A 27,731-nucleotide genomic window follows, 5' to 3' on the forward strand; every position below is an offset into this window, starting at 1 on the left:
CTGAGGGCAAGCCCAGAGTACGGTACCCAGAGTATGTGGGATAGAGTGGCATGTTGGCCACATAGTTGACAGGGGGGAAAGTAGACCCTAGGGGATATGCAGGCATATATCGCGGGGTTGGGGAAGGCGTTCGTTTGGGGCTGCCTCCACGCAACTTCTTGGGGTTTGGTTAGAGAAATATGAGCGGGGCATATAAGAAGTGCGGTAGTGCATGGTTATGTCATGAAATATAACCATACGATCACTCGCCGTCCGCAGGACGGGCGACACCACATCCCGGTCGACGAATCCTTGGGCATGATTGTGGGCCGCCTCGTTCTCTGGATGTGATGTGTGCGCAGGGACCCAGATCAATTGGATTGGGTGGAGTTGGTTTTTGGCTGAGTGGAAGAGAGAGAGGATGACGGGGGAGACCCGGCCTTTGGCGGAATTACGAATCGCAGATTTAGAGTCGATGAAGATGGTTTCTGCATAGGTGGAAACCATCGCCAAGGCTAGCTACGGCCGCCTCCTCCGCCTCTTCATGACCTGACGGGAATGGAGCACGCAACCAACGGCCGTCCACAGTAGTTTACAACCGCGAGCGAAAAAAACATCCCGATCGGGGTACATGGCGGCGTCGACATAGACCGCTGTCTGATCTGTTAAATACTGTTTATGCAAAGACTTTAGCCTTGTCCTTGCGGCGAGTGACATGATACTCTGGGTTCATGTTTTTTTGGAGAGGGGTAACGATAAAGTTGCTGTGGATATGGGACGGAAGCTGGGCCTTGTCGGCGACAGTCGTTTCGAAGCTTATTCCAAGCTTGTCGAGTATGTGACGTCCCGTGGAGGTGTGGGTGAGACGCTCGTACTGAGAAGTGAGATGAGCTTCCGAGAGCTCCGTCACAGAGTTAGACCCCTAATGCCTGTAGTTTATACGTGGGGGTCCGGTGAGGGAGATGGAGAGCCGCCTTGTATGCCTGTCTATAATAAGGCAGTCAGCGCGGTCCCCTTCCTGGCAGCTAAGGTAGAGGTAACTAAGGGAGGGTATATGGGAGGCAACTGATAACAAACGCATGAACAAGACGTCGGAGGCCAGCCTCTCGCATGCCTCTATGTTTATTAGCGATGCGACGAATTAGACGAATGGTCTGCGAGACAGAGACGGTGAGTTTGGTCAGAGTGTCGGTGTTTTTTTCTGATTTCTCTGGATGAGAAGCCTCAATACCCTAATGGTGGATACTTCGCGTATGAAGAAAGCTTTGCGGCGGTCCGACGTAAAGCTGGTTTTTTCTGCACCTAAAAGACTGGAAATACTTTGGTCAATGGTCAATCGAGATCTAAGAAAAGCCGCCAAAACAGTGTGAAAAGAAACAGTAGAGGGCTTTCACCGAATGTTAAAAAAAGTGGTCTACTATGTACATTTGGCGTGTGGGTCATCATGCATAGGACAGAATGGACGTTGTTTAAATAACAGGCTCAGAGAACATGGCAGAGATATCAAAGACAGCGCGGGAAAGAATCTGCCCGACGTGGCCACCTGCGCACCACAAATCTTGACAAAAGCAAGGAAGGTTCTGAGGAGTTACAAGCAACAGCTTGTGAGCGATATTATTTGAAGCGCATATCATTCCTAAAAGAGGAGTGAAGTGCGTCAGCACACCTTATATCAGTTGGAAAAGAAAAAAGATGAGTTTTCTTTATTGCTAAGAACGCGGAGAATCTTAATGGCTGCTTGGTTTTAAAGACATGTTTTTATGTTTTTTATGCTGCGAGCGTGGCCCGGGGTATACATTGCCGTCAATGCCGTAAAATATCTTTAAATTGCTAAAGTCAGCGCTCGTGTTTGTGTCTCTTCCTTATTGTCCCGCCTGTCGCGCTGTTATTTGTGCTATGATTGACAGTTCGTGTGGGCAACTTCCGTCTACATCTTCCGTCCACGCCACTCATGAGCCAAGAAAGGCTTACGCCTTAAAATTTAGGCCTCTTCTTACTCGTTATAAGGTTTTTTTTTTTTCATTTTTACCATAAAGCACAAGGTCTGTTGCGAACTGCACTGCGCTAGAGCTGACGAAAACAGAAGGAGATGAAGTAGCTGCTGTCTCTTACCTTCAGCGTTTCATTACAAAATAGTGAATATCTGCTTCAGCGGTAGTGCCTAGAGATAGTCAACGCAGAAAGTGACGCCCTGAGCCAAAATTGAGGTGAGCGAAAAGCCAAATGCAACCACGGCGAGTAGCAGACGATCCGCACCCGAGCGCCAAGCGGAGAACAGCAGCGCCAGATTTGTCACGAAGCGGAGGCGCGCGGAACTACGCTTCATCCCATGCCGGTCAGCACAGTTACTCATTTTTTAGCCACCATACTAATGCCAGGACTACTGCGTGATTTTCGCCCATTCACCTGGATCTGGCGGTGTGCGACATATTGCTAAAGGAGTATAGACACCTAATTTTAGTGGCATGTTTTCTTCTTTATACTAATCCGGAAGACACTGCTACACATGAATCATTACGTGATATTTGCCTACGACCGCTAAATAATTTATAATCAATTTTTTTATGTTGTGTTGTTTCGGATTCGGTTTCAATCATATAGTTTCTTTCTGTTAATAGTAAGAAACTCTATGGTTTCAACAGCCCAACGATGGCTGTGACCTCAAAACTACTGCTTCACTGTTTCATATATTTAATTGACTGCAGTGCTGAAGCCAGCCTTCCTCAAGAGCTGAAATGACAATGAATGAGGAAGCAGTGATTATATTGGAGTTTTTTTTTTTTTCGTGTCTCAAGTGACCTTTAAGTACATGTTGACGTCACGGTCCTCATATGGCGGCGCCAAATAGAACCGGTTGGAAACCCAAATGGTTCCAACTGTTCTTTTTTTTTTTTTTTACTGGGTTCCGTTTCCTCCACAGTCATAATTATGTGAAAGACTAACCAGCCGTACGAACGTGCCTGTGTGGCCTAGCTAGGGTGTCTAGCCTAGCGGCAGTTCGTCTAAAAATCGCAACCCAAGGTTGAGGGGATACTGCGATGGATAGATGATGCGTAGCAGCATGCGTACAGCTTGAGAGGCGACCGTGAGTCAGAAAAACCATGGCGCTTTGCTTGCTCACGTGGAGACGTTCTTACATTCCATTACCTTCATGCTCTTTCGATGAGGGCACCTTCAGAAAATGTTTTTCGATATTTCGTGCAGACGTTCACCAGTGCATATTTCGTTTCAATCCAGTTGGAAAAATTTATGGTGCTGAAAGCAAAACTGAAACCGCGCGGCGGCTCCGTTTTTATGGCGGAAAAAACGCCAATGCGCCCGTGTGCTTTGCAATGTCAGCGCACGTTAAAGATCCCCAGGTGGTCGAAATTATTCCGGAGACCTCGATCCACTACGGCACCTCTTTCTTCATTCATTCCCACCTTTATCCCTTCCCTAATGGCGCGGTTCAGGTGTCCAACGATATACGAGACAGATACTACGCCATTTCCTTTCACCAAAAACCAATTATTCTTATTATTATTAACCGCGAGTTAAGAAACAATGTTAAAACCGAAACTGAAATCCTGCCGCTTGGGGCGCGAGCTGTTACTTCTGGGATAGCCTCAGGAGGCTGTGTTGGCTGCGTTTCTGGTCATAGAGGAGGCTAGCTGATCCTCGGTAGTTGTGGTGGTGTTGCGTTTTGATGGTTGCGATTGACGGGTGTTTGTTTTTGTTCTTAACGCACAGCAAGAATTAGTGTGAAGCGAATTTTTCGTTTACAACAAAGTCCTTCAGCGGCCTCTGTCCTATGTAAACAACATTTATTTCAAAGTTCGACTGGCAGTGCGCGCTGTAGACGTTTGAGGCGGCTCAAGGGACGACCTGCTTGCTTTCATTTGTAGCGCAGCTAATTGAGGAATAGGTAGCTGACTCAAAGCAGGGATGAACGACGATGTGTCAGACGATTCTAGTGACCTGGACGCTGGAATTACCGCGCATACAATTAAATACTTCCCTCGTAGCGTACGGCATAAAGGGCCCAGCAATTTGGCGCTCAAGCGGGCTAATCTTATGTTCACGATGGAAAATGAGCGTTATCGCACCAAGTGCCGTAAGCTTGAGCGTTTTATGAAGGATTTGGTCATTGAGAGTGCAGCGTTGTGCGATCAGGTGGCACGCGTGCAAGAATCTATCTTCGTGGCCAAAGAAGAACGTCGTTTCCTGCTCAAGAAGTTCCTCCACTACCGCCAGCAGCGTGATGGGCCCATAGAAACAGTGCGACCAGCAGTCGTCAGCGCACCCGCTCAGGTCGGCAGTTCGACACCTCCAGCGACACCAGCAATCGGCGGCATTTCGGAAGGCGCCGACAAACCTCAGAAAGCTTCGAAAAAGGTCTTAAAGCGACGTAACACAAAGGTTTGTGTGCGGCAACAAACGCCGCTCATTTGCTAGATTAATAGCTTCTCCGTGTCCATATTTATAATATAAGAGCCAGCAAGCCTCACTCTTTATTTCCAGCACAGTGCAACTATTGCAATGTCGACACGTCCGTAACGAATGCTTGGTCGCCCGCAGGGGCTACATTATTCTGCAACTGAGGTGCGTCTGTTATGTGCCAAAATAACGCTATGAGATTTGTGTAGGCCACGGTCCCTTCCGCACTTAACTGCAGTGTACGAAGGCTGCTGTGCAGAACAAGAAAACTATGACAGCAATGCCAGCTGTGTGATTGCACTTGCACATAAGGCTGCTCTGCAGAACAAGAAAACTATGACAGCAGCTGCTAGCAGTGTGACTGCACTTGCATATGAGCTTCGCTTCCAAAGCCCTATAACTATGGTCCAATTTCGCCAGCTTTGCTCACCACAACTGCTCTTAGGCGAACTTGCTTTCCGAGGCCGTATAGGGTAATGCAATTTATGGAACACTGTCTGGTCAGGATGAAGCGTTTTAGCAAGGTGAAGATAGGGTAACCAACCAAGTCAAAGACAGACGAAAATGACGTTTTAGGAGCCTTGTTCAGAATGATGGTGCCGTACAGTTCCCGAAACATCATTTTCATTTGTCCTTGACTGGACCAGTGGCGCAACCTTCGCCTTATTAGAACCTAGTGACAGGTTCCAAAATTCGCCGAATGTGTGACCATCACCCTTGCTAACTGAGTCGTCAAGGCTCTCAAAACGGTGGTTATATTAATAAAGGGGGTAATTACTAACAACACAGAACAGGAAAAGAAAAAGCCAGAATGAGCTTCTCTAATTTGTGTACATTGTAAAATTTCTGGTTTTCTTAATGGTTGTCACTATTAGATGGTTACAAGCTAGCTGAGCAGTAGATTTTGTCAATATGCACATAGTGGAGTTCTAAGGATGTTTTAAAGGACAGTCTGCATATATCACTGATAGTTCTTGCAATTAAGCCAGCATATTTGTTCTCGAAATTTGCATATTTAACTACTGAGCACTAGTTGGTTGTTTTCTTATTTCTTCTTGTTGATCCTGTACTGTCTTTTGTCTAAAGCTCCCAGGCCACTGCATGCATGATCAGAGTTGTCACCAGGCCGTTTGGTGGAGCATCTGTGGGGCCCCTGAGGCACCAATGCTTTAAACAGTGAGGAGGACCGTCCCTGTTGCTGTGAAGTGCCTCCAGAGCCTCAACAGCACTTCCTGAGCCCCACCACATGGCCCAGTGACTGCTTTGGTCACATGTGCTCTGGCTTGGAAACTTTACAAAAAGGGTATGTGGCATGAACACGACTGTGGAGTTTCTGGTTTGAGCACTGTTGATGTGCAGGCTAATTAGTGTATTCATATAGGAGGTGCATTGTCAGCTGTGGTCACTGGGATCAAGCCGCACCCCCAGGCCTGGTTTTACAATTCCACCAACACAGATCTTTTTACTGTTTCTTTATCCAGTGCAGTGTGGCACTGGGATTTGAGCCGTGGTCCTCTTGTTCGTAAGGTGGGTGCTCAGGCACATGCTCTGCTGTTGTGGTTTAGTTGACAGACAAGAACTAGGTATGGGATTCCTGGCAATATAGAGGAATTCTGTAGCATTAACAAGAGGGTGGCAGGCATCATAGTTGCTCAATTAAAGGTATAAAGTGAAGGTGGTACAAGCGAATGCACCCACATTCAGCCATGATGACCAGATAGTGGAAAGTTTCTATGAAGATGTGGAATCTGCAATGAGTAAAGTAAAAACCAATATACTTAGGGCCCTTCGTTTTTCAGTAAAACTTGATTTTACCCGATTCTTGCACCTCGAACATATTTAAAAAAAATCAGGTTAAACCCAATTTCTCCCCAAAAAGGAGTCTTCTAAACATTGTTGGTTTTCTAGTTCACAAAGCTGAAGACACCTGAAGACAAATTTGTGGATATCTAGTGCTTATTCCAAAAGGGTTTCTTCAGTCAAATGGGGATCTTAAACTTCTTTTAACGCTAGTTTTCATGAGGCAAATGAATTTGAAGATAAGTTCGAAAAGGGCAACGTAGAAGCGAGTGGCCAAAACATGGCTACCAACCAGGTGTTTTATCAGGGTCACTGTGTTGCTACCCTCACTATTGACACCCTGATCCAAGGACCTTGTGCATTTTAAAATGGTTGTTGTGATGTTGAATGTTTTCACAGTGAAAAAATAAAGGAAGGCCAGTCTTGCTCAGACACGGGAGGGCTCCTTACGTGATTAGTAATGTATGCAAAGGAATATTTGTAATACATTTGGAAAAAAAAAATTTAATGGTATACGATTTTCTAGTGGAACTTGATTTCTATGGTGTTTATAAAAGGAGCAAGAAAAGGGTGTCTTATGTCCAGCAGAAAAAATGCACTGTTATATTAATCTGTCTTGCACTGCAAAAAATGACCCGAATAAATTCATTCTGTGGAATTTTTTTCTGAATAACCCCACTTGCACCCGAATCTAAGCTTGCAAAAATATCGCCCGGTTTTTACTCCCCAAATTCTGGAAAAAAACAAAACCCAAAAACGAAGGGCCTGAAGTATGCTATATTGATGGATGACTTCAGTGCGCGGTAAGCAAGAAGCAGGCAGGATACCTGGCAGTAGGTGACAATCGCATAATTTCTAGGATTAACAGGGGGCAGCTATTAGTAGAGTTCGCTGAATGGAATGATGTAAACATAATGAAAACCTTCTTACGCAAAAGGGAGAACCGGAAGTGGACATGGAAGAGCCCAAATGGGGAGACTAAAATTGAAAACTGAAACAGACTTCATATTGTGCCACTCACCCTGGTATCGTGCAGGATGCGAGGGTCCTCGGCAATATTTAATGTAGTGACCATAGGATGGCGACGTCTCGAATTAACCTAGACTTGAACAAGGAATGGAAGAAACTAATAAGAAAGGAACCTATCAATGAGTTAATGGTAAGAGAGAAAGTAGAGGAATCCAGGATCTCTCTGGAGAACAGATATCCGGCTCTGACTGAGGACGATGACCTCAGTGTTCTAGCAACGAATTACAGTCTCAGAGGTAACATTGTGGAGTGCGCAATTGAGGTAGATGGAAGGTTAGTTAGGCAGGATACCTTTAAGCTCTCTCAGGAGATGAAAGATCCGATTAAGAAGCATGAAAGCCTCTAACCCAACAGACAGAATTGAACTGGGCGAGCCATCAAAGTTAATCAGTAATCTTAAGGTAACCAACATAAGGAAGTATAACATGGAGAGAATCGAGCATGCCAAAAAAAAACAGAGGTAGCCTGAAAGTGATCATGAGGAAAGTAGGCATGAGCAAAAATCATGTATGCACTAAGAGACAAGCAAGGCAATGTCATGACCAACATGGGTAAGATATTTATTGTAGCTGAGGGGTTCTACACAGATCTATACAATAGCCAAAGTAATCAGGACGATAATGAGAGAAGCAGTAGGGCAGAGAAATTGCACATTCTGCCGTATGCACTAAGAGACAAGCAAGGCAATGTCATGACCATAGGTCGGCGAACTCACTTATGAGTCCAATCACTCGGGCTCACTCAGGCTCATTTTAGATCATGATCTGAGTCGTGAGTGAGTCCGGACTCACATTCAGATCATGATCTGAGTCGTGAATGAGTCCAGACTCATGCTTAGGTCACGATCTGGGCGTGAGTCCGGGCTCACTTTCATATCATGATCTGAGTCGTGGTGAGAGTGTGCTCACATTCAGGTCGCGATCTGAGTCTTCCTGGTCAGTCCGGTAGACGGTGGGCCTATCAAACCAAATAAGTCTATGATGTGAGGTTGAACAATCCCATGATCCCAAGTGAATCCATGATGGCGATTGGGCACGAGTTTGTAGCATTCGTAAACGTGAGTTTCCTGCACACTCATAATATACTGAATGTGCTTTTGGTTGGGTTGATGATATAGAGAAATTTCACTATTTCTTGGCATCTATTTTTTGTGGTTATTGCACTCTAGCACATTACTAAAAGGAGAGAAATGTTGATTAGTCGTCGTGCTTGGGCTAGTTGGATATTAGCTGTGGCTTGCTGTATCGCAGTTGTTCGACTTCTTTCTTTACTGTTTTTTAATTGGTTGCCGAAACATGCAGCAGTCACATCTTTACGTCCCGCGAGCAGCAGCTACAGGCCTCTAGGCCTCTCAGTCAGACCTGGCTGCAGGCTAGCTGCAGTTAAGAGCTCATCGTATCACCGTGTTTTGAACAGTTTATTGACATTTTAGGCGCGTAACTTGGGCCGTTGAGCATAAAATCGATTCAGCTGTCCAATGTGTGAGCTTATGGGAATCCTGAGTCAAGGTGAGCCTGGGTGAGTCATGAGTTGAAATGTACAAGTGAGTACGAATGAGTGAGAGCAGATGAGTCGAAAGGAGTTAGTCCAGGTGAATCGTGAGTTGAAATGAGTGAGCTCAGGTAGTTGTGAGTCAAAATGAGTGAGTGAGTTCAGGTGAGTCGAGTCGAAATGCGTGAACCCAGGTCAGTCGTGAGTCGAAATGAGTGAGTGAGCCTAGATGAGACATGTGTCGCCATGAGTGGTCCACCCCTGATGAGTGATGAGTCTGAGTGAGCCCAAGTTAAATGAGTTTGAGTTCATAAGCTCGAGTGAGCCCGAGCTTCTGTGAGTGTGAATGAGTGAGCCCATAGGTTGACCTAAGTTTTGTGAGTGAGCCTGAGTGAGCACTCGTTAGTTTGCCGAGGTATGGTCATGACCAACATGGATAAGATATTTATTGTAGCTGAGAGGTTCTACACAGATCTGTACAATAGCCAGAGTAATTAGGACGATAATGAGAGAAGCAGTAGTGCAGAGAAATTGCACATTCTGCCGGCAACAAAGGTGGAAGTAAAAAAGGCCTTGCAAGCAATGCAGAGGGGTAAAGTAGCTGTGAGGATTAGGTAACAGTAGCTCTGTTGAAAGACAGTGCGGAGATTGTGCTAGAAACTCTGGCCACCCTGTATACACAATACCTCATGATGTCAGGCGTACCGAAATCTTAGAAGAACGCTAATATTGTCTTAATCCATAAGGAGATGTCAAGGACTTGAAAAATTACAGACCAATCAGCTTACTGCCAGTTTCCTGCATGATATTGACAAAGATAATTGCTAATAGAATCGGGACAACCTTAGACTTCAATCAACCAAATGATCAGGCAAGCTTTTGTAAAGGATACTCGACAATAGACCGTATTCACACTATCAGTCAGGTGATAGAGAAATGCGCAGAATATAAACAACCCCTATATACAACATGAACTGGTGGGCGAGTTGGTCAGACATGGTTCTTGTAAACCAGTGCAACGACTCGAAGCCAAACAGAAAGGGACAAAACACAGCGCTGAACTAACAACAGATTAGTTTTATTCAGGGCACCATGCAGTGGTTAAATACACGCTGGTATCGCAGAATAACAGAAAAACAGAGATAAACAATAAAAAATAAAAAATATCGTTTCACAGCCTAATCATTGTGATTGTGTGAAAGCTTTGCCGAAGCAGTAAAATTGTTGCAAAAAGCAAAGACCAGCTCACCAGGGAGATAATTGAGGCATCAGAAATCATGAAGATAGGTAGCAATGCATAAGCACCCTTTCTGTTGCTATCTCGGAAAAAAAACACGGATACCTAATGTCATAGTTACGTGCTTCGGCCAAGCTTTCGCACAATCACAATGATTAGGCTGTGAAATGATATTTTTTCTTATTTTTTCTTGTTTATCTGTTTTTCCGTTATTCTGCGATACCAGCGTGTATTTAACCACTGCATGGTGCCCTGAATAAAACTAATCCGTTGTTAGTTCAGTGCTGTGTTTTGTCCCTTTCTGTTTGGCTTCGAGCCGTTGGGCTGGTTTACAAGAACCCTATATACAGCCTTCATAGATTCCGAGAAAGCTTTTGACTCAGTCGAAACCTCAGCATTTATGCAAGCAAAATGCGAAACCTAGGTGTAGAAGAGCCATATGTGAAAATACTGGAAGATATCTATAGCAGCTGCACAGCCACCATAGTCCTCTATAAAGACAGCAACAAAATTCTTATAAGGAAGGGTGTCGGGTAGGGAGAAACGGTCTCTCCAATGCTACGTACCTCATGTTTACAGGAGGTATTCAGTGACCAGCATTGCAAAAAATTGAGGGATAAGAGTTAATGGCAAATACTGTAGTAATCTGCGATTTGCTGATGACATTGCCTTGCTGAGTCACTTGGGATGAATTGCAAAACATGTTCAATGACTTAGACAGGCTAAGAACGGTCGGTCTAAGAATTAATATGTGGAAAACTAAAGTAATGTTCAACAGTCTCTGAAGGGAACAGCAGTTTACGATAAGTAGCGAGGCGCTGGAAGTTGTAAAGGGTTCTACTTAGCGCTGGTTGTGACCGCAGATTCAGGCTATGAGAGTGAAATAACTAGAAGAATGGGGTGGAGCACATTTGGCAGGTACTGTCAGATCATGACTGGCAGTTTACCAGTATCCCTCTAGAGGAAATGTATATAACAGCTGTATCTTACCAGTAGCTGCCTGTGGGGCAGAAACGTAGAGGCTAACGAAAAGGGTTCAACTTAAAGTTGAGGACAGTGCAGCAAGCTATAAAAAGGAAAATGATAGGTGTAACGTTAAGAGACAGGAAAGGCACAGAGTGGGTCAGGGATCAAACACAGGTTAATGACATTTTAGTCGAAATCAGGAGGAAGAAATGGGCTTGGGCTGGGCATGTAATGCGAAGGCAGGATAATCGATGGTCCTTTAAGGGGTATAGACACATAATTTTTGTGGCATGTTTCTTCTATACAATGATGCGAAAGACATTACTATGCATGAATCACCATGTGGTATTCGCCTATGACCGCTGAAGATTTATAATTGAATTTTTCTGTCATGCTGTTTCGGTTTTGGTTTGAACAACTGAACAATAGCTGTGACGTCAAAGACTGGTTATATGTCACCTGAGGCATAAAAGAAATTGTGATATAATCGCTGCTTCATTGTTTTAATTCATTACAATGCTGAAGCCAGCCTTTCCCAAGAGCCGCAATGACAATGAATGCAGAAGCAGTGATTATATTGCAGTCTTCTCATGTGGCCTATAACCACACTTTGACGTCATAGTCATCGTTCAGGCATTGAAACCGAAAGAGCATGAGAAACAAATTTGATTCTAAATTATTTAACGGTCGTAAGAAAATACCACGTGGCAAATGTATAATAATGCCTTACGCATCATCACAAAGAAGAAAACACGTACCTAAAAGTTAGGTGTTCATACTCCTTTAAGGGTAACAGACTTGATTCCAAGGGAAGGAAAGCATAGCAGGGTGCTGCAGAAAGTTAGGTGGGTGGATGAGATGTCGAAGTTTGTGGGGATATGGTGGCTGCAGCGGGCATAGGACCATGCTTATGGGAGAGATGTGGGAGAGACCTTTGCCGTACAGAGGGCTGAGTCAGGCTGATGATGATGATGTTCACGCCAAGTGCTGTGCTGGATTGCTTTGCATCACTTATGCCTGTGCAGGTCTTCTAGCTACTAAGAAATATACTACTAGGTTTATAGCTGTAAGTTGTGGCGGAGGTTACATTGTCCAAGTCATGCTTGCATTCATTGCTCGCAGCGTGTCTCAGAGCAGCAACTCATTTTGAGATACTATGTCATGTAGGTTCAGATTTCGTCCTCATTGGCAAAGTTGTATAAACGTTGTTTGTTAACAAAAGTTATGCAGGATTTTGTGGTGCATGTTTCCAAATTATGAAGGTACGCTGATTGTCTTTTCATGCTTGGTTTCCTCGGCATGCATTGCTGCTGGTGTTGATTGTGATAGTTTTGAGGAAATGAATAACAAAACCAAAATCAGATGAGGCACAAGTTACAGTAGGCTCTATATTATTTATATGCACCTGAGAGGTAAGTACTTAATAAGCAGTATGAATTGATATGGCCAATGTAGAGAGGTAGAAACGGCCAAAAGAAACAAACTAAATACTTCTTTTGCAATGTGGCAATACAAGAAAAAAAAAAAACTGCTGTGGCTTCTGTTCTTGTGAGAATAATAATGGTGGCACTGCGGCAGTCCCTTGCTTTCACTAAAACCTATGCGAGATGGAAAAATGTCTCCACAGAGAGGTCAGCCTTATTTTTGCTATAAATGGTATATTGTAATAAATAAAAAAATGGCTTGTCAGAACAAGTGGTAAATAACGCTTTATACTGATATGGAATATTCTCAGATTTGGCCACTTGCAAAAGAAAAGTTAATGCCTTTTACTTTTTAGCCTGTATGCCTAATCTGTGCCGCCTTTCCTGTTACCTAATGCAAACTGAATATTTTGATATGCAGCGTTAAAAGGAAGAAAATTGCCAAATTAGGTAAAAAAAAAGTTTGCTGAAATTGGACAAAATTTCACATTGCTTTGAGGTACTTTGTACTCATGCGCTGAGGCTGAAATGCTCTCCAGATATGCTTGTGTCCTTGAGAAATTCTTGTTAAAAAAGGGGGTAGGGGGGACAGTTCTAGAGTGGTAAATTAATATCTTAATTTGAAGATGTATTTTGTATTCTTCAAGCCTTTGTCGTTTTTGCTGAAAGTAAGCACTATTCAGGACCCCTCTTTATGATGCCATTTAATTTGAGTGTTCCTCAGTTCTTCCTAAAACTTTCTGATTGACATCTTTACCATCAAATTGACGTCACTGTTAAGTTTGCAGAAAGGAAGAAAAATGCATTTACGACTATACGACGTGATGTGAAAAATCTCCATTAGCAGTATTGGTTGTACGTTTTGCGTTTTCATTGGTCACCTTGCCATTGCGTCTTTGAATTTGATATTGCCGTTGCTTTTTTCGTTCTGCTGCTGCATGTGCTTCTGGTGGGTGGAGGCTGTCTGGAAGGTGAAGGTTGGTGGGTGGGTAGGTGGGTAGGTGGTCAGTGGAGGCTTATAGGTTGGAGATTCATTATCAGTGGTGTGCACGCGGTAGGTGCCCCAATCCGCTATGGGGCAGTGGGGTGGAGGCTTTACACACGCACATGCGCAAGAGAGGCAGACAGACATACCGCGACTTTTTCGCCAATACAGGACTGTGGAGCATTGTGGGAATTAAAACGATGAAGCAGCGATTATACCATAGTTTCTTTAATGTTTCACGTGACTTATACTGACCTTTAATGTCATTGCCATTGCTCAGGCGTTGAAACTGAAATCGAAGCATGTAAAGAAAAAAATTCAATTATAAATTCTTAAGCGGTCGTAGGCCATTATCAGGTGGTGATCTATGTATACTAATACCTTATGCATCATCACAAATGAGAAAACACGCAGCTAGAATGAGGAGTCTATATACTCAACTCTACTTACTGTGCCCATTCAGCATGGGCCACTGGTGGCCCATATATGTTGTATGCTATATCAAAGCTGCTAGTGCACGTTCAGACTTCTTGCATGATCAGTTATGGAGCCTAAGAAGTAAACTTTCAATTCTGAACTATTCAGTGACTACTTTGAATGAGTGAATTTAGTGAATCTTGATAGGGCTGAAGAATGCAGTGCGCAGCTTTTCGTAGCGAGCATGGTTGACGTCTTGATAGCTGGGCCATCTTGCAAGCAGCCTCATTGTTGTGATTTCTTTTTGTATCTTTAGGTAATTTGTTCATGTTCTAGTGGTTGCAGTAAGCCCCAGTACCCCGTCAGATAATCATATTTTAATTGGGGCAATGAAGACCTCAAGAAACCAGCCCAGAACATCAACTTCTGTCCACTGGGATGCTTGCTTAGCCCCTTAACTATGTAGTTTTGTTTTTCATTGCCAACCTTGCCATGGGGAGTTTTTTTCACCGAATATCAGTGTAAAAGTCTGTTACATAAATCATACAGAACCTGGGGCCGTATTCTGTAAGGGTCCATTTGTCCATTTTTCATTTCATTTGGCATGACATCAGCATGACGGCAGCATCAGATGAAAGTAGCTAGCGGTGCCAATCTCAGAAATAACAACGTATCGGGTCGCCACATTGATGGTAGTGAAAAAGTTCAAAAAACAGATAAAATTAAAAAAAATTAATATAAAATTTAAAAATTAAAAAAAGTGAAATGGTATGGAACAAAATAAATAAAGGGAAGGAAACCAAAGGAAAAATTCTTCCCCATTGGCTGTGATATGCAGCCAATCATGATGTCTCAAAGAATTAATAAACCAGAGCAGTGAAACTTTTAGGTTGCTTTAGCCAAAGAAAGCAACTTTTTATATTTTGAAAATTAAAAAAAAAATTCTTATGTTATAAGCCTGATGTGCCATAATTTTGATCAAAGTTTGTACGGAACAAATAAAATTTCTCATGATTGTCTAATATTTGTATTCAAAATGCATATTGTAAAATAGTACATTCATTTAGCTCCATTTTGATGTGCTACTTGCTAATGTAGTGATTGCATAACTATCAATAAAAAAAATAAAATGAACCTGCAAAAAATGCTTCTTTTTCCCACACTATAGAAAGGCTAAGAGAATGTTCTTATTAGTGCACAGTTGCACAGAAGGAACAGGCAGTGTAACTAGATCCTGTGCATTCAGTTTCCAAGAAAGCCTCAAGGACTCTTCTTAAAAAATGATACCTTCTGTTCAAAAGGTAGGGATTGAAGGAAAGAGGCAATAAAATATAAAGTAGCACGCACAGAGGCCGTGCACTTGATGCCATTATTATCATGTGAAAGCCTGGGCTGAAGGAAGAAGGAACTACTCCAGTTTGTTGTGTGTGCTGTATTTTGCAGTTGCAGCAGGGGAAATTGTGCCAGTGTTTGCTCTGGAAATCTTTGTGTAGTGTATTTAAGTCTGTCTCTGACATATAAATGAAGGCGCCCGTGTGCTGTGCGATGTCAGTGCACGTTAAAGATCCCCAGGTGGTCTAAATTATTCCGGAGCCCTCCACTACGGCCCCTCATTCTTCCTTTCTTCTTTCACTCCCTCCTTTATCCCTTCCCTTATGGCACGGTTCAGGTGTCCTGTCCAACCATATATGAGACAGATACTGCACCATTTCCTTTCCCCCAAAACCAATTAAAAAAAAAAAGAACTTGTGAAAAAAGTTCAACGTTATAGTCTGAATGTTGCTTGATGATCTTACGTTTGTACTATGCAAAAGACATTAGTTGGTCATTTACTGCCATATGGGAGGCAGCGCTCTTGTGTTTAGCAGGTGCTCGTAGATTTGGGTCCATTGCTTCAGAAATTGGTGGGGAGAGCTGCTTGCTGCAGAACTGACAAGTGTGAGATAGCTCAAGGGGCTTAAAGTCTGCAGCAGCTAATACCTCCACGGCATGCTTTGCGCTGGTGTCTTTCCTGCAAAAGTAAGAATATTAACAATATGCTGGATATGCAGCTGCAGCTGCAAAGCATGTTGCTATCTTATGATGGCAGTTGATACTTGACATTTAAATGGTGATGTGTCTTATTATTGAAGTTCATTTCTGTTGCCTTCATGTAAATGTAGCCGCCATCCAAATCATGGTGTAGAAACATAGTGTGAGATCTATGAATGGCGCTATATACTGGGCTAGCACTTGTGATTTTAAAATTTTACCATCTTAGAGTAAATACAGCTGAGTAAATGCAGCTGAGAGTAACAAATTATGTACAGACCACAAAAGTTGCTGAACATGTCTTTTAAGGTGAACAACATTCAAAGTGCATTGCTTTTTGCAACTTGACATAGCTTGACATCGTAATCAAGCTCTTTACAAAATAAAACGGGAAAACTGGGCAGGTTTATATTTCAGCAGCGTGGTTGTAGTACTTCTGCAGTGCAATAGGGTATGTCTGTAACAAAGAGGAGGCTAAAACACAGCACAAATAACAACTGAATCCTGACTACATGAGGGCTTTCTAAATACAATGATGTCTGAAAGTGAAACAAAAATTTTGTTTTCAGCTTGTATTTTGGAGTGCACATTCCTGATCATGCTGAACAGTGATTGTGTCCCTCCAGGAGGGGCTTGCTGATGAAGCACCACGACCTAAACGGAGGAAGCCAACTGGAGCTGACAAGCGATTGGTGGCACCAATTCCGCTGGACTCATGTGGTCGCCCCTTATTTCCCATTGTGCTGCCCGGTTGCAAGGTGCATAGCCTGGGAGAGATTGTGACTGACCGAGCTGGGTTTCACTGCCAGGAAAGCTTGTACCCTGTTGGCTACTGCAGTTCCCGCATATATGCCAGCGTCCTTAATGCCAACCATGCTTGCATCTACACTTGCACCATTCTGGATGCTGGCACTGGACCTCGGGTATGCTGGTATTTGAACTATAAATGAGTCTTTCAGCACATGTACTTATGGCATTAGGCAGAAGGAAAAGTAAACAGCGTGGATGTGAGATTTAAATACTTATGATGCTACAGTGTAGAGTTCAGGAGGTATGCTGTGCTCATATTTGCTTTGCTGAAACCAAAATAACTTACAGAATTGTCACAAGGGATGCATGTTTGAGCATGTCTGTACTATATATAGTTGCACTCAATACTGCCATTTTCAATGATGGTATGAAGGGTTTAGCGTCTCAAAGCTGCACATGGTTTGTGAGCAAACCCTCTTGCTTTCTCTGGCGAAAATTTTAAATCCCATGAATTGAGAACAAGGAATATGCAGTATTCCACGAGAGACACCAAAGAATGCTTCTGAATGCACCTGGAGTTGCAGTTAGAACCATGATATGCATATACAATGTGAATTGTTCTTTTTTTTTCTTCTGCGAGCTGTTTAATGTAGATAAAGCGACTTCGCCACTAGGCTTGAAAGCAGCAAGAAGAAGCCAGCTTTTCAATTATCCTGGGCAAAGTGTGTGGCGAGTGCAAAGGAGAAGGTGGCTGTAGGTGTGGAAAGAAGGTGGTGTGGGTCGTTCACAAAGAGAAGCCACCGAAAGTCTTGTGGAGTAGGCAGAGCAAAGTAGTGTGAACAGGCGCAAGACAAGGCAGCTAGCTTGAAACTCCGAGTAGTGGTGGGGCAGAGGAGATTGAGGCTTTGCTTCACTCAAGTGTGGCATGCGCATCTGAAGCATTGCCTTTTCAATAATGTTGACATATCCGCTGATTTTGTATTTTAGTGTGCCGTCTGCATTTCTTTTGAGGTCCCTCAGCTAAGGCTGCTGTGAACAGTTTGAGATCGTGTTATAGTTGTAATATTTCTTTAAAAGTTTTCACAATGTTTCAAGCTTCCTGCTTGCCTCATATTCATGCAAATAAGTTAAATTATTTATTTCCTCATCGTTCTGTCGTTCCTACTGATGCTTGTAATAGCAGTAGTATCCAAAAATCAGAATATGGCTGCTAACATGCAATTCCTTCCGCGAAAAATGCCTAAATCTGCGGTTTTTCACGGAACTTTGGAATTGGAGGGAACTAGGGACTTTAGCTATGAGCAAGGGTTGGAGTTTTCGGTTTAAGCCAGCAACAGTTACAACGAAAAAGGACACTGAAATCATTTTTTAAAAACTCAGTTTTAACCTAAAAAGGCAGTATCCTTTAAATGTATGCCAAAGCTTGTGGCTATTGGGCACAATTTAGGCGGTCAGAAGAAAGAATTAACAAAGTGCGGAAGCCAGGAGCACAGTGCGATAATGAGATTGTTGGAGTAAGTGGTGCAGTTGTATGTTTGAGGCATTTCTCCAGTACTTTAGACAGACGTCTGGTGGAGGCTGAGAGGCTCCACCACCTCGTCAAGCTTCGTCTACTAGCATAGCACTTTTTGCCCACAGCCTCACATCACCTTATCAGAACTGTTAACTTGGTTAAGGAGTTTTCTCAAGGCATGCAAGGACACTGACAATGTTTGTTATAACTAGCCACCAGGCACATAGCCAGAAATTATCCAGGAATTATTTTCGAGGGTTGCACAAGGTAACTTTTTGTATTACGTGGGGAGGGAGAGGGTGAGCTTGATATTGGGGGGGGGCTCAGGCCCCCTTTTGATACGTGCCTGCTAGCCACCGTAAACTCTTTAGTCAGGCACAAGCGTGATGAAAAAGTGTCATGCTCCAGCTTCCGCAGCGGTCCAGCGGTACTTCCATTGCTACCATCGTCATGTGGACTGTGTAACTGGAGGCACTCTGGCCCCTTCTGGATTCCTGCTGTCACTTTTTTTTCTTTCCAATCCATAACTTTGTTGTTTTCTAGGGTTTCCTGCTTTTACATTTTGTTCCATGAGTGAAGGAGTTAGCAGTATGTCGTAACAAATACACTTGCATTTATCACAACCGGATGAAGTTATCCCAACACAAAAGCGACTTAACAGAAAGGCCTGGTTCCACTTGCCTAAACGAGGCAAGTGTATGTGATGTTTGCCTGTCGCTTTTGCTTTTTTTCTCTTGCTTATTTGTTTTTGCACAACCAGTTTTCAGAAATAAGCCTTTATTTATGTTTTTGTCTTATGGCACCATCACTTCACTTCCTTGCTGTTACTTTTTCTTACGGGAATAGTATTGATGTGGCAACCACCGCTCTAAACACGACCATTTGTGCATAATTACTGGTACATAAAGTGTGCTTACTGATAAGCAAGCTAGGATAAACTGTATGTGACATTTGAGAGCACAGGGGTGCCGCCTGTATATCGCCGGAAAAAAAAAAACTTTGATCCTTCCATGGGCAAAAAAATATTTGCCAAAAGAAAAACCTAAAAATTTTGTTCTGTAATGAACACCTCAAAACGTCCGTCTAAGTTTCAAAAAATAAAAACTGAAAATTCCAACCGCTAGCTACAACAGACGAGGTAGTGGAGAGCTCTTCTACTCTAGCATGTGTGTCAAAGCAGTTAGGCCATAGTGCACTGCTATATTTACTTTTGATTCCATTTGCTGTTTTTATGAATGCATCAAACTTTAATAGTGCAATTGTCTTAAGGGTGCCCTGGAGTTCATAATTGGCATTTTAAAGGTAGCCCTGAAAGCCTGTATAAATGTATTCTGCATTCTCAGTTAAAAAATACCTGTATGAGTATTCTGTTTAATTCTTGCTCATAGTATGGTGGGTGTCTTGAAACTGTAAATAGTGGCTACTTTCTTTAATAGTCACTTACTCAGCCTGGAGCAAGAAAAAGCAACATACTGTGCATAAACAATAGCCTTCACTTATTATTTAATGTTTTCAGTTGCATGCAAAGCGTTTTCCACTCAGAGTGAAAGATATTAATGAAAATGCTTCAGTCTCTCCACAGTTTGATGTATATGGATATAGTGTTTAATTGAATTATGTAAAAAATGAAGTGCACAGTGTGTACTTCAATTCTTCTTGATGATAGAGTCCACGGACTGCATGTCATCTGATTTTTGCTAAATAAAATGAATAATTACTGTTTCTTTTTGTTGTAAACTGGGCCAAACTAAGAAGTAACGCCTTTATGACATATTCTAAGCTGTGTTTATGAAGAATGCAGACTCTTTTGAAAAGAAAAGGGAGTTTATTATGGCAGCTTTTAAATCGATAGTCTACGAGGATTTTGAAAAGAAAAGGGAGTTTATTATAGCAGCTTTTAAATCGATAGTCTATGAGGTCAGTTGCTGGGGGAAAGAAAAAAAAGGAATGCAGTTCTGAAGGAAACTGGTATACCGGCTGGTGTTAGATAGATAGATAAAGAGGAGGAGGGAAAGGCAGGGATGTTAACCAGAAAGGGGTTCCGGTTGGCTACCCTGCACTGGGGAAGAGGGATTAGGGGACTGAAAGGAGGAAGAGAGAAGGGAAAAAAGGCGTAACACACACACACGCACAACGCTGTCACAATTTGTCACTCAATTCAGTCGCTCTCAAATAGGCAAAGAGTGCCTTGTATGCCTTGAGGGCAGTCGACTGCTGTGGCTGCGGACCGAGGATCTTTTGCTCTGTTAATGGGCGAGGATCGAGGCGGTCCAGGGCACAACACAGTGTATGTCTTGCACTCGCAAATGCAGGGCACTCACAGAGAAGATGAGCGATGGTCTCCTCACAACCACAGCTCTCACAGGCAGGGCTGTCGGCCATTCCCATCCGGAAAGCATAGTAATTGGTAAATGCAACACCGATCCATAAACGGCATAACAATGTTGCGTCGCGACGTTCTAAGTTACGTGGAAGACGAAGGCGCAGTTCAGGGTCCAGTGCCTTGAGGTGGAGGTTGCAAAACTCTCCCGTGTTCCACGCTGAAAGTGTGAGGTCCAGCGCCAAAGGGCGAAGCCCACACGCAGCGTCAGGTCTCGATATTGGGATCCTCACTGAATTGCGGCATTACTGGCAAAGGTTTTGTTGAATTACAGACTGCCTAATTGAAAATATGGTGTTCTTTTGAAGTGAAAATGACAAAGAATGTTTCTTGAGCATGCAAATTAACTGCTTAACCAAGCCACTGGTATTGCAGAGGGAGATTAACAGCAGATCAAAAGCAAAGTGTGTTGATGTGAATCCCGTTCGTTCTTTTCTCTTCAGTTCGAGATTGTTGCAGAGGATGCTCCTGAGCGACCTTTTGTGGGCAGCAGTCCAGATGAATGTTATGTTGCCTTGTTGCGAGCAGTCAATCGAACGTGTGGTGCAGAGGTGATTGTGCCAGCTGCTCGGGGCGCAGATTTTTTTGCCCTGCCCCATCCAACCATACAAAACCTGGTGCAAAGCTGTCCTGGAGCACGAAAGTGTCCAAACTACAGGTTTGACTTTCATGAACTCATTTGCCTTGCTTATGCCTGTGTTAGACTGTTTTTTTTCTCAACCTGTCAGGTTTAAAGACCAGCCTAGAAATATTTGTGGAAATTGATGCTGTGGGTAATGAAAGCTTTGGAAGTGACCATTCTTGTATTCCATATGTTTTGAAGGGTAGTATGGGAGAGACTGATGAAACTCATGCACATTGCAGGGCCCAACTTGCTGCCCTTCAATGATGTGTCTCTTAGGGTGGGTTTCTTCAACAAAAAAAAATGCAAAATTTTTATGCATGCGTATGTGTAAAGCTGCACATTTTAGTGGAAACTACGGCTGAGAACTAACATAGTAGATAGCTTTACAATGATTTCTCTTATGACCATGCCATTTAACCTGTGCCTGAAGGCCTGTACACACTCAGCCTACATTAAAGAACAGCTGCTATACTTTGCTGGAAGTGCAGAAATGGGAACTGATCTGTACAGTTAAAAAAATTGTAGAGTGTCTGAATAAATCTTTCATAGTTTGGTAACTGCAATTAGGATGTGCTGGAATAGCCTCAACTTCTTTAGCTTATAGCACACAGGGTGATAAATGTTATAGCCACGCTGACAGCTTGCATGGCACATTGGTCTCATAGGTGTAACATAAACTCTTTCTAGTTTCCTTGCAGTAGGCCTTTCCATCTACTTCATGCAATGCGAAAGTAGCTGCTGTGCAACATTAGTGCGTGAGCACCCATATGTATATGCATGTCCATTAGTGGTTGTTCAGGCAAATGTCTGCGCAGAATCTACTCGGTTTCCTACATCAAGTGCAATGTTTCCAAATCTAATACACTTGTTCGCGTGCCCACATCCACAGCCAAAAAAGTGGTGCATTGCTTGTGGTGGGTGAAAAATAATAAATGCTTTGGCCACAGGCTTATTACATGATGCATTTGTCTTATTGCTGTCGAAATGCTTGAAATCTGTAAATTGCTTTTTGCATTTGTGTCAGATTATCGCTATCCCCTCCTGCAAGAACTCTCCGGCTCGTATTTTTTCCAAGATTCATACTTCAAAGATATCAAAACATGATTAGCAAGTCATTGCGAACGTGTACGCCTGTGCTATGATCCGTTTCCCGGAGAACTGTGGGAAATACTGAGTGTTGTGAGTGAATGTACCGGAGTATCTCCTTGTACTGACTCAAAATACAAGTCTGTGCGGGAGTTTGGCATCTCCGAAGTGAAGACCTCGCAATAAACTCTCAATTAGTACATTGCAATACAGTAGAACCCGTTTGTAGTAAAGGTTTGGTTAATGGTTTATGGGGGTTAAACATCCCAAAGTGACGTAGGCTATGAGGGATGCCATAGTGAAGGGCTGCAGAAATTTCGACAATGTGTGGTTCTTTTAACATGCACTGAAATCGCACAGTACATGGGCCTCTAGAATTTCGTCTCCACTACGGCCGGAATCGAACCCGTGTCTTTCGGGTCAGCAGCCGAGCACCATGACCACTAAGCCACCGCGCCGGCTGTCCCTCTGTAGTAAAGTCACTTGGACCAGCAGAAATCTTTGCTGTGTCGGCTTCTTTACTATATCAGTTGTTGGTGATAGCATGGCTCTGAGGATACTCTCTGGCTACTTAATAAAAAGTTGTGGCTTATAAAAGAAACAGTAAGAAATACCTTCCATCCTGCTCTTATCGACCCTTTATGTGATGGTCATTGTTTTCAGTTGTCACATTTTATGTTATCACATTTTTGATTTTGCTTACGTGCCACCGCGGTGGCTTAGCAGTTATGGTGCTTGGCTGCTGACCTGAAAGACGTGGGTTCGATCCCGGCAGCGGCGGTCGAATTTCGATGGAGGCGAAATTCTAGAGGCCTGTGTACTGTGCAATGTCAGTGCACGTTAAAGAGCCCCGGATGGTCGATGATGGAGCCCTTCACTACGGCGTCCCTCATAGCCTGAGTTGCTCTGGGATGTTAAACCCCCATAAACTATAAATGATTTTGTTTATATCTTGTGGAAGTACTGCATTTGCACGAATACAACGCAGCTACGAATATGACACTAGTTTGACTCCATGTAAAAGCCAAAGCTGTGTGTAATTTGACGGTGTATTCTGATTTACAAACCAAAAATTTTACTTTGTGATAGGCTGCCTCATCATTTTTGATGGAATCAGTACACTTCTGGTTGTGAGGAAAGGGCTGCTTTAGTTTGCTTGAACTCACTTGTGCTCCTTTGTGTAGCTGCTGCTGCTGCTGCTTGGCTGCCAGTTTCACTTAACTTGCAGGTATACCATATGTAACAGCGACCTGACGTGGCGGCAAAACTGCTCATGCAGTGCCGCCGCTGTCGTGCTGCGAACGGTTGCTATTTTCATCCCTTCTCTACTCATCACCGCACTTTTATTAGCTTTCCATTCTGAGCAAACCATGCCGCCTTCTTTCTACGTTCATAGCCAACTATAATTTTTATTTTTTTATGTGCGCTGCGCACTTTGCCTCACAGCCCCAAGGCCTTCGAAAAGTTGCCTTCTCCTCTCTTGAGCTTCGGGGTGAAGCCATCCCAAAAAAAGCGCCCTTTTATTCGTCTTTGGTATCCATTTGCCTTTGAACATTGGCCTCGCGATCCTTGACTTTGCGCGTGCCACGATGTCATCATTCTGCAGGAAGTACGTCGCCACGGCCAGATGCTCTTTACTATAGCCGTTTTTTGTAAAAAAATTCTTTACTACAAATGAAAAAAAAAAAAAAGCAGGGTTGTCTATGGAAGGCGAAATGGGACCACACTTTCACCTTACTATATCCAAGATTTTACTGCATCTGATTTTACTATAGCGGGGTTCTACTGTAGCATAAAAAACACATTCAAAAGACACATAGTACAGCCTTTGAATTAAGGCAGTGGATTTCGGCCCAGCGTGCATAAAAAAAACTGACGCAAAAAAATAAAAAAATAAAAAATAAACAAAACTGGTGTAATAGAATGGAAAAAAAAAAAGCATGTTGCAAGGCGGATTGAAACCTATCCATTTCACTTTTGCTGTCACTTTTTCTGGAGTTGGGCCTTAGACCACTCAGTCACAAAACAAGTGTGGAGTAACAAGCGTGGACTACTGGCATGCCTTTCACAGCATTACACTTGATGTATAAAACGGAGTATATGTGAAAAATTTTGTTAAAATGTGTTTTGTTAAAATGTGTGTAATCTGATGGTATATTCTGATTAAAAAACCAAAAATTTTTTTACTTTGTGACAATAGGCTGCCTCATCATTTTAAATGGAATCAGTACACTTCTGCTGCTGCTGCTTGGCTGCCAGTTTCACTTAACTTGCAGGTATACCATGTGTAACGGCGACCTGACGTGGCCAGGGTAACCAAGACATCATTTGTAAAAGCGATGTTCAGAAGGAAAGAAAGGAGAGAATTTATTTGAAAAAATTGGCAGAAACCTAATATTGTATTTTTACTTCCTCTCCTCTCTTGTTTTCAATTTTTTTAGTATTGAAGATAAGTACTTTCAGGATGACATCGCTCCTAGGTTGCGATACCAATTCTAAGGTGTTTTCTTGTAAAAAGATAGGGTTCATGGCCCCTGAAATGAAATTGTTCATGGAAAACATTGAAAAATTTGCTTAAGTGAAAATACTGTTCTTGGAAAACATTGAAAAAGTTTGCTCTAGTGAAAATAAAGAAAACTTCTAGGACATACTGAGTATTGAAGCCTATCATGTTCATCGTATTGAAGAACATTTACTTGTTAGCACTGGTAGTTTCGGAAATAGTTTGATCTACACTTCATTAAAAAAAAAATAATTTTTGTTGTATTTGTGCTTTTCAGCTGGGCTTATATTTCACCTTTATCTTTATCTAGTACTGTTCCCTATGTGGCTACTAAAGGCTGAAGTTTTCGATACACAGTACAGTTGTGCTTTGGTATTTGATTGGATGTATTCAGTTTACTATCAGGTGATCAGCTCCTGGCTGTGTAGCTGTGACACAAATCTCTATTCTTAAAAAGATAAGAATTGCTTTGCTTATTGGTAAACTCTAAGCCATACCATTTAGCAACCAGTGCGCACTGAGCCAGGTACATTAATGCCAGAAGCATATGGAATAAATGCGATGACTTAGAAGGTCTTCTTATCACACACGACGCTGACATCACAATCATAACCGAGACTTGGTTGAACGAAGCTATTCCTGATTCAGAAGTAATACCCAACACTCATGAGATAGTACGGCACGACCGTAGCAGACGGGGAGGGGGCGTAGCCATAGCTATAAAAAAGGGACTAGATTACACAGTTATTCCTCATAATACAGGCATCGAAATGGTTTGGATATTGCTTCGGTTTAACAATTTGAACATTTTTATTGGTTCTGTGTATAGACCCCCGGATGCAGACGTCTCGGTTCTAGAACGACTGCACGAATTTTTGTTAGAACATGGTAAAAAATATGCTTATGTAATGATGTGTGGTGACTTTAATTTACCAAAAATCAACTGGGAACTTCTGCGTACTGTAGCTTCATGTCAACATTCTGATCTTTTGCTTGATATCGCCTTTGCAATTAATTTAAAGCAGGTCGTGCAGGGGCCGACACGTACTGCATCAGGTTCAAGCTCCCTTCTAGACCTTGTGTTTGTTACCGATACTATTGAAAAACTTGGCTTCTCCGTTGAAATCATACCAGGCATTTCTGATCACAAAGCTGTACTCTTCAAAAGTAACATGATGTGACCGCCTGTCCCTGAGTTAAGAAAACCATTTCTTGACTTCAACAATGCCCTAGACGAAAGTATCTTAGATTTATTGGAACAAGACTACGATGCATTCGTTGAGAAACACGCGGCTGGTCTCATGAAAGTTAATGACCTATGGGTGCACTTCAAGTTTATTGTACACAAATGTATCACAAGATACGTGCCAACTTAACTTAGAAAAATGAATCGCAGTAGTCCCTGGATTACTCGCGAACTGCTCCAGCTCAAGCGACGTATCAAGCGTCTAGGATCCAAGCGATTTAAAACAGGGCACATTTCCCTACAGTCACTACGCACAGAGTTGCGCATGAAAATTAAACAGTCTAAGTACACTTTTTTTTAACGTTAAAATGCATAACTTTCTCACCACAGACCCACACAAATTTTGGATACACTTAACAACGAAGAAGGATACAGTTAGTAAAATTCGTTTGAATAACAGAGAAAGTAAGGATCCTTACGACATTGCATCAGCTTTCAATAATTACTTTTCTTCAGTGCTTTCTACTGAAGTAGGCAGGAGCCTGAATTTCAATCCACGTGCCTTATCTTACCAGACCTGCAAATATCTGTCGAAGGAGTTTTTTCAGCTCTACTCAGTTTAGACAAAAAGAAGTCTCCTGGGCCCGATGGCATTCCAAATGCGTTTCTCTCCCGCTACGCAGAATGGTGCACGAAATATCTTGTCTTCATTTACAATGAAAGTCTTCTAAATTCAGAAGTTCCGGCTGACTGGAAGACTGCAAAGGTCGTCCCTATCCACAAATCGGGTGACAAACTTTGTCTAAACAACTACAGGCCAGTTTCACTCCTTTGTACCTCGGGTAAGGTTATGGAGCATTTCATTTTCAAGCACTTGATTTCTTTTCTAGAAAGTAGTAACTTCTTTTCTAGTAACCAGCATGGGTTTCGGCGTGGCCTGTCCACCGTAACACAACTAATTCACACAACCAATGAACTTTTGGCATGCATTGATAAGGGTGGGCAAGTAGATGCAATATTTCTCGACTTCGCGAAGGCCTTTGATCGCGTTTCGCACCGTAATCTAATAATAAAGCTCAAACATCTATTACAAAATCAGCGTCTTGTTCAATGGCTAGATTCCTACCTCTCTGAACGGCACCAGTACGTCCAGATCTCAGGTTCCAATTCTGTGCCAGCTCCAGTTCTCTCAGGAGTACCCCAGGGCTCTGTTCTCGGTCCACTATTGTTCCTTATTTACTTAAACGACTTAAACTTCGACTCCCCTGTACGGTGCCGTTTTTTCGCTGACGACTGCGTTGTATATCTGCCTATTCAAAATGCGGAGGATCAATATGTGCTGAATGACTACCTTTCAGAGGTCTCAAGGTGGTGCCTAGTCTGGCAAATGTCACTAAACACGTCTAAGTGCTCAAAAATGACATTTACGCGTAAAAAGTGCGCTCTTAATTACACATACACAATAAACGGTGCAGCTGTCTCCCCCGTAAACGAATACAAATACTTGGGGGTTGTATTCAATAGCAACTTGAGTTGGAGTTCGCACATCGGGCATATAGTCTCAAAGGCGTCCAACAGGCTTTGGCTGTTAAGAAATCGTCTAAAGCACTGCACATCTAAAACTAAATTAGCAGCTTACACTGCACTCGTACGGCCATTACTGGAATACGCAGATGTGGTTTGGGATCCGCACACCCAAGTAGATGTACAGCGCATTGAAGGCGTTCAAAGGAAGGCGCTTAGATTTATCTACAACGCATATGGAAGGCACGTTTCGGTTACTAATCTATTGAGGGAATCTGAACTGCAGACACTTCAATCTCGTCGCAAGTTGCACCGACTAAAAATGTTGCATGGGATTGTTAATAACTTAACAAACATTCATTTTGAGACCTACATGGCATACAACACTT

General features: G+C 42.8%; 1 protein-coding gene across 1 annotated transcript in view; it reads left to right on the plus strand.

Annotated features, from left to right (window-relative positions):
* Positions 1–3,569: 3,569 nt before the first annotated feature.
* The window catches only part of LOC144114357 (transforming growth factor beta regulator 1), a 29,032-nt gene continuing 4,870 nt past the window's right edge, over positions 3,570–27,731 (plus strand). Inside the window, exons 1-3 of the mRNA XM_077648027.1 lie at positions 3,570–4,377; positions 16,402–16,698; positions 20,862–21,076. Of these exons, the coding sequence (XP_077504153.1) occupies positions 3,904–4,377; positions 16,402–16,698; positions 20,862–21,076 (986 nt within the window). The 5' untranslated portion in view covers positions 3,570–3,903. The remainder of the gene's footprint in view (positions 4,378–16,401; positions 16,699–20,861; positions 21,077–27,731) is intronic.

The sequence above is a fragment of the Amblyomma americanum genome, chromosome 1, assembly GCF_052857255.1.
Source record: "Amblyomma americanum isolate KBUSLIRL-KWMA chromosome 1, ASM5285725v1, whole genome shotgun sequence".
In the NCBI taxonomy this organism is placed as follows: Eukaryota; Metazoa; Arthropoda; class Arachnida; order Ixodida; family Ixodidae; genus Amblyomma; species Amblyomma americanum.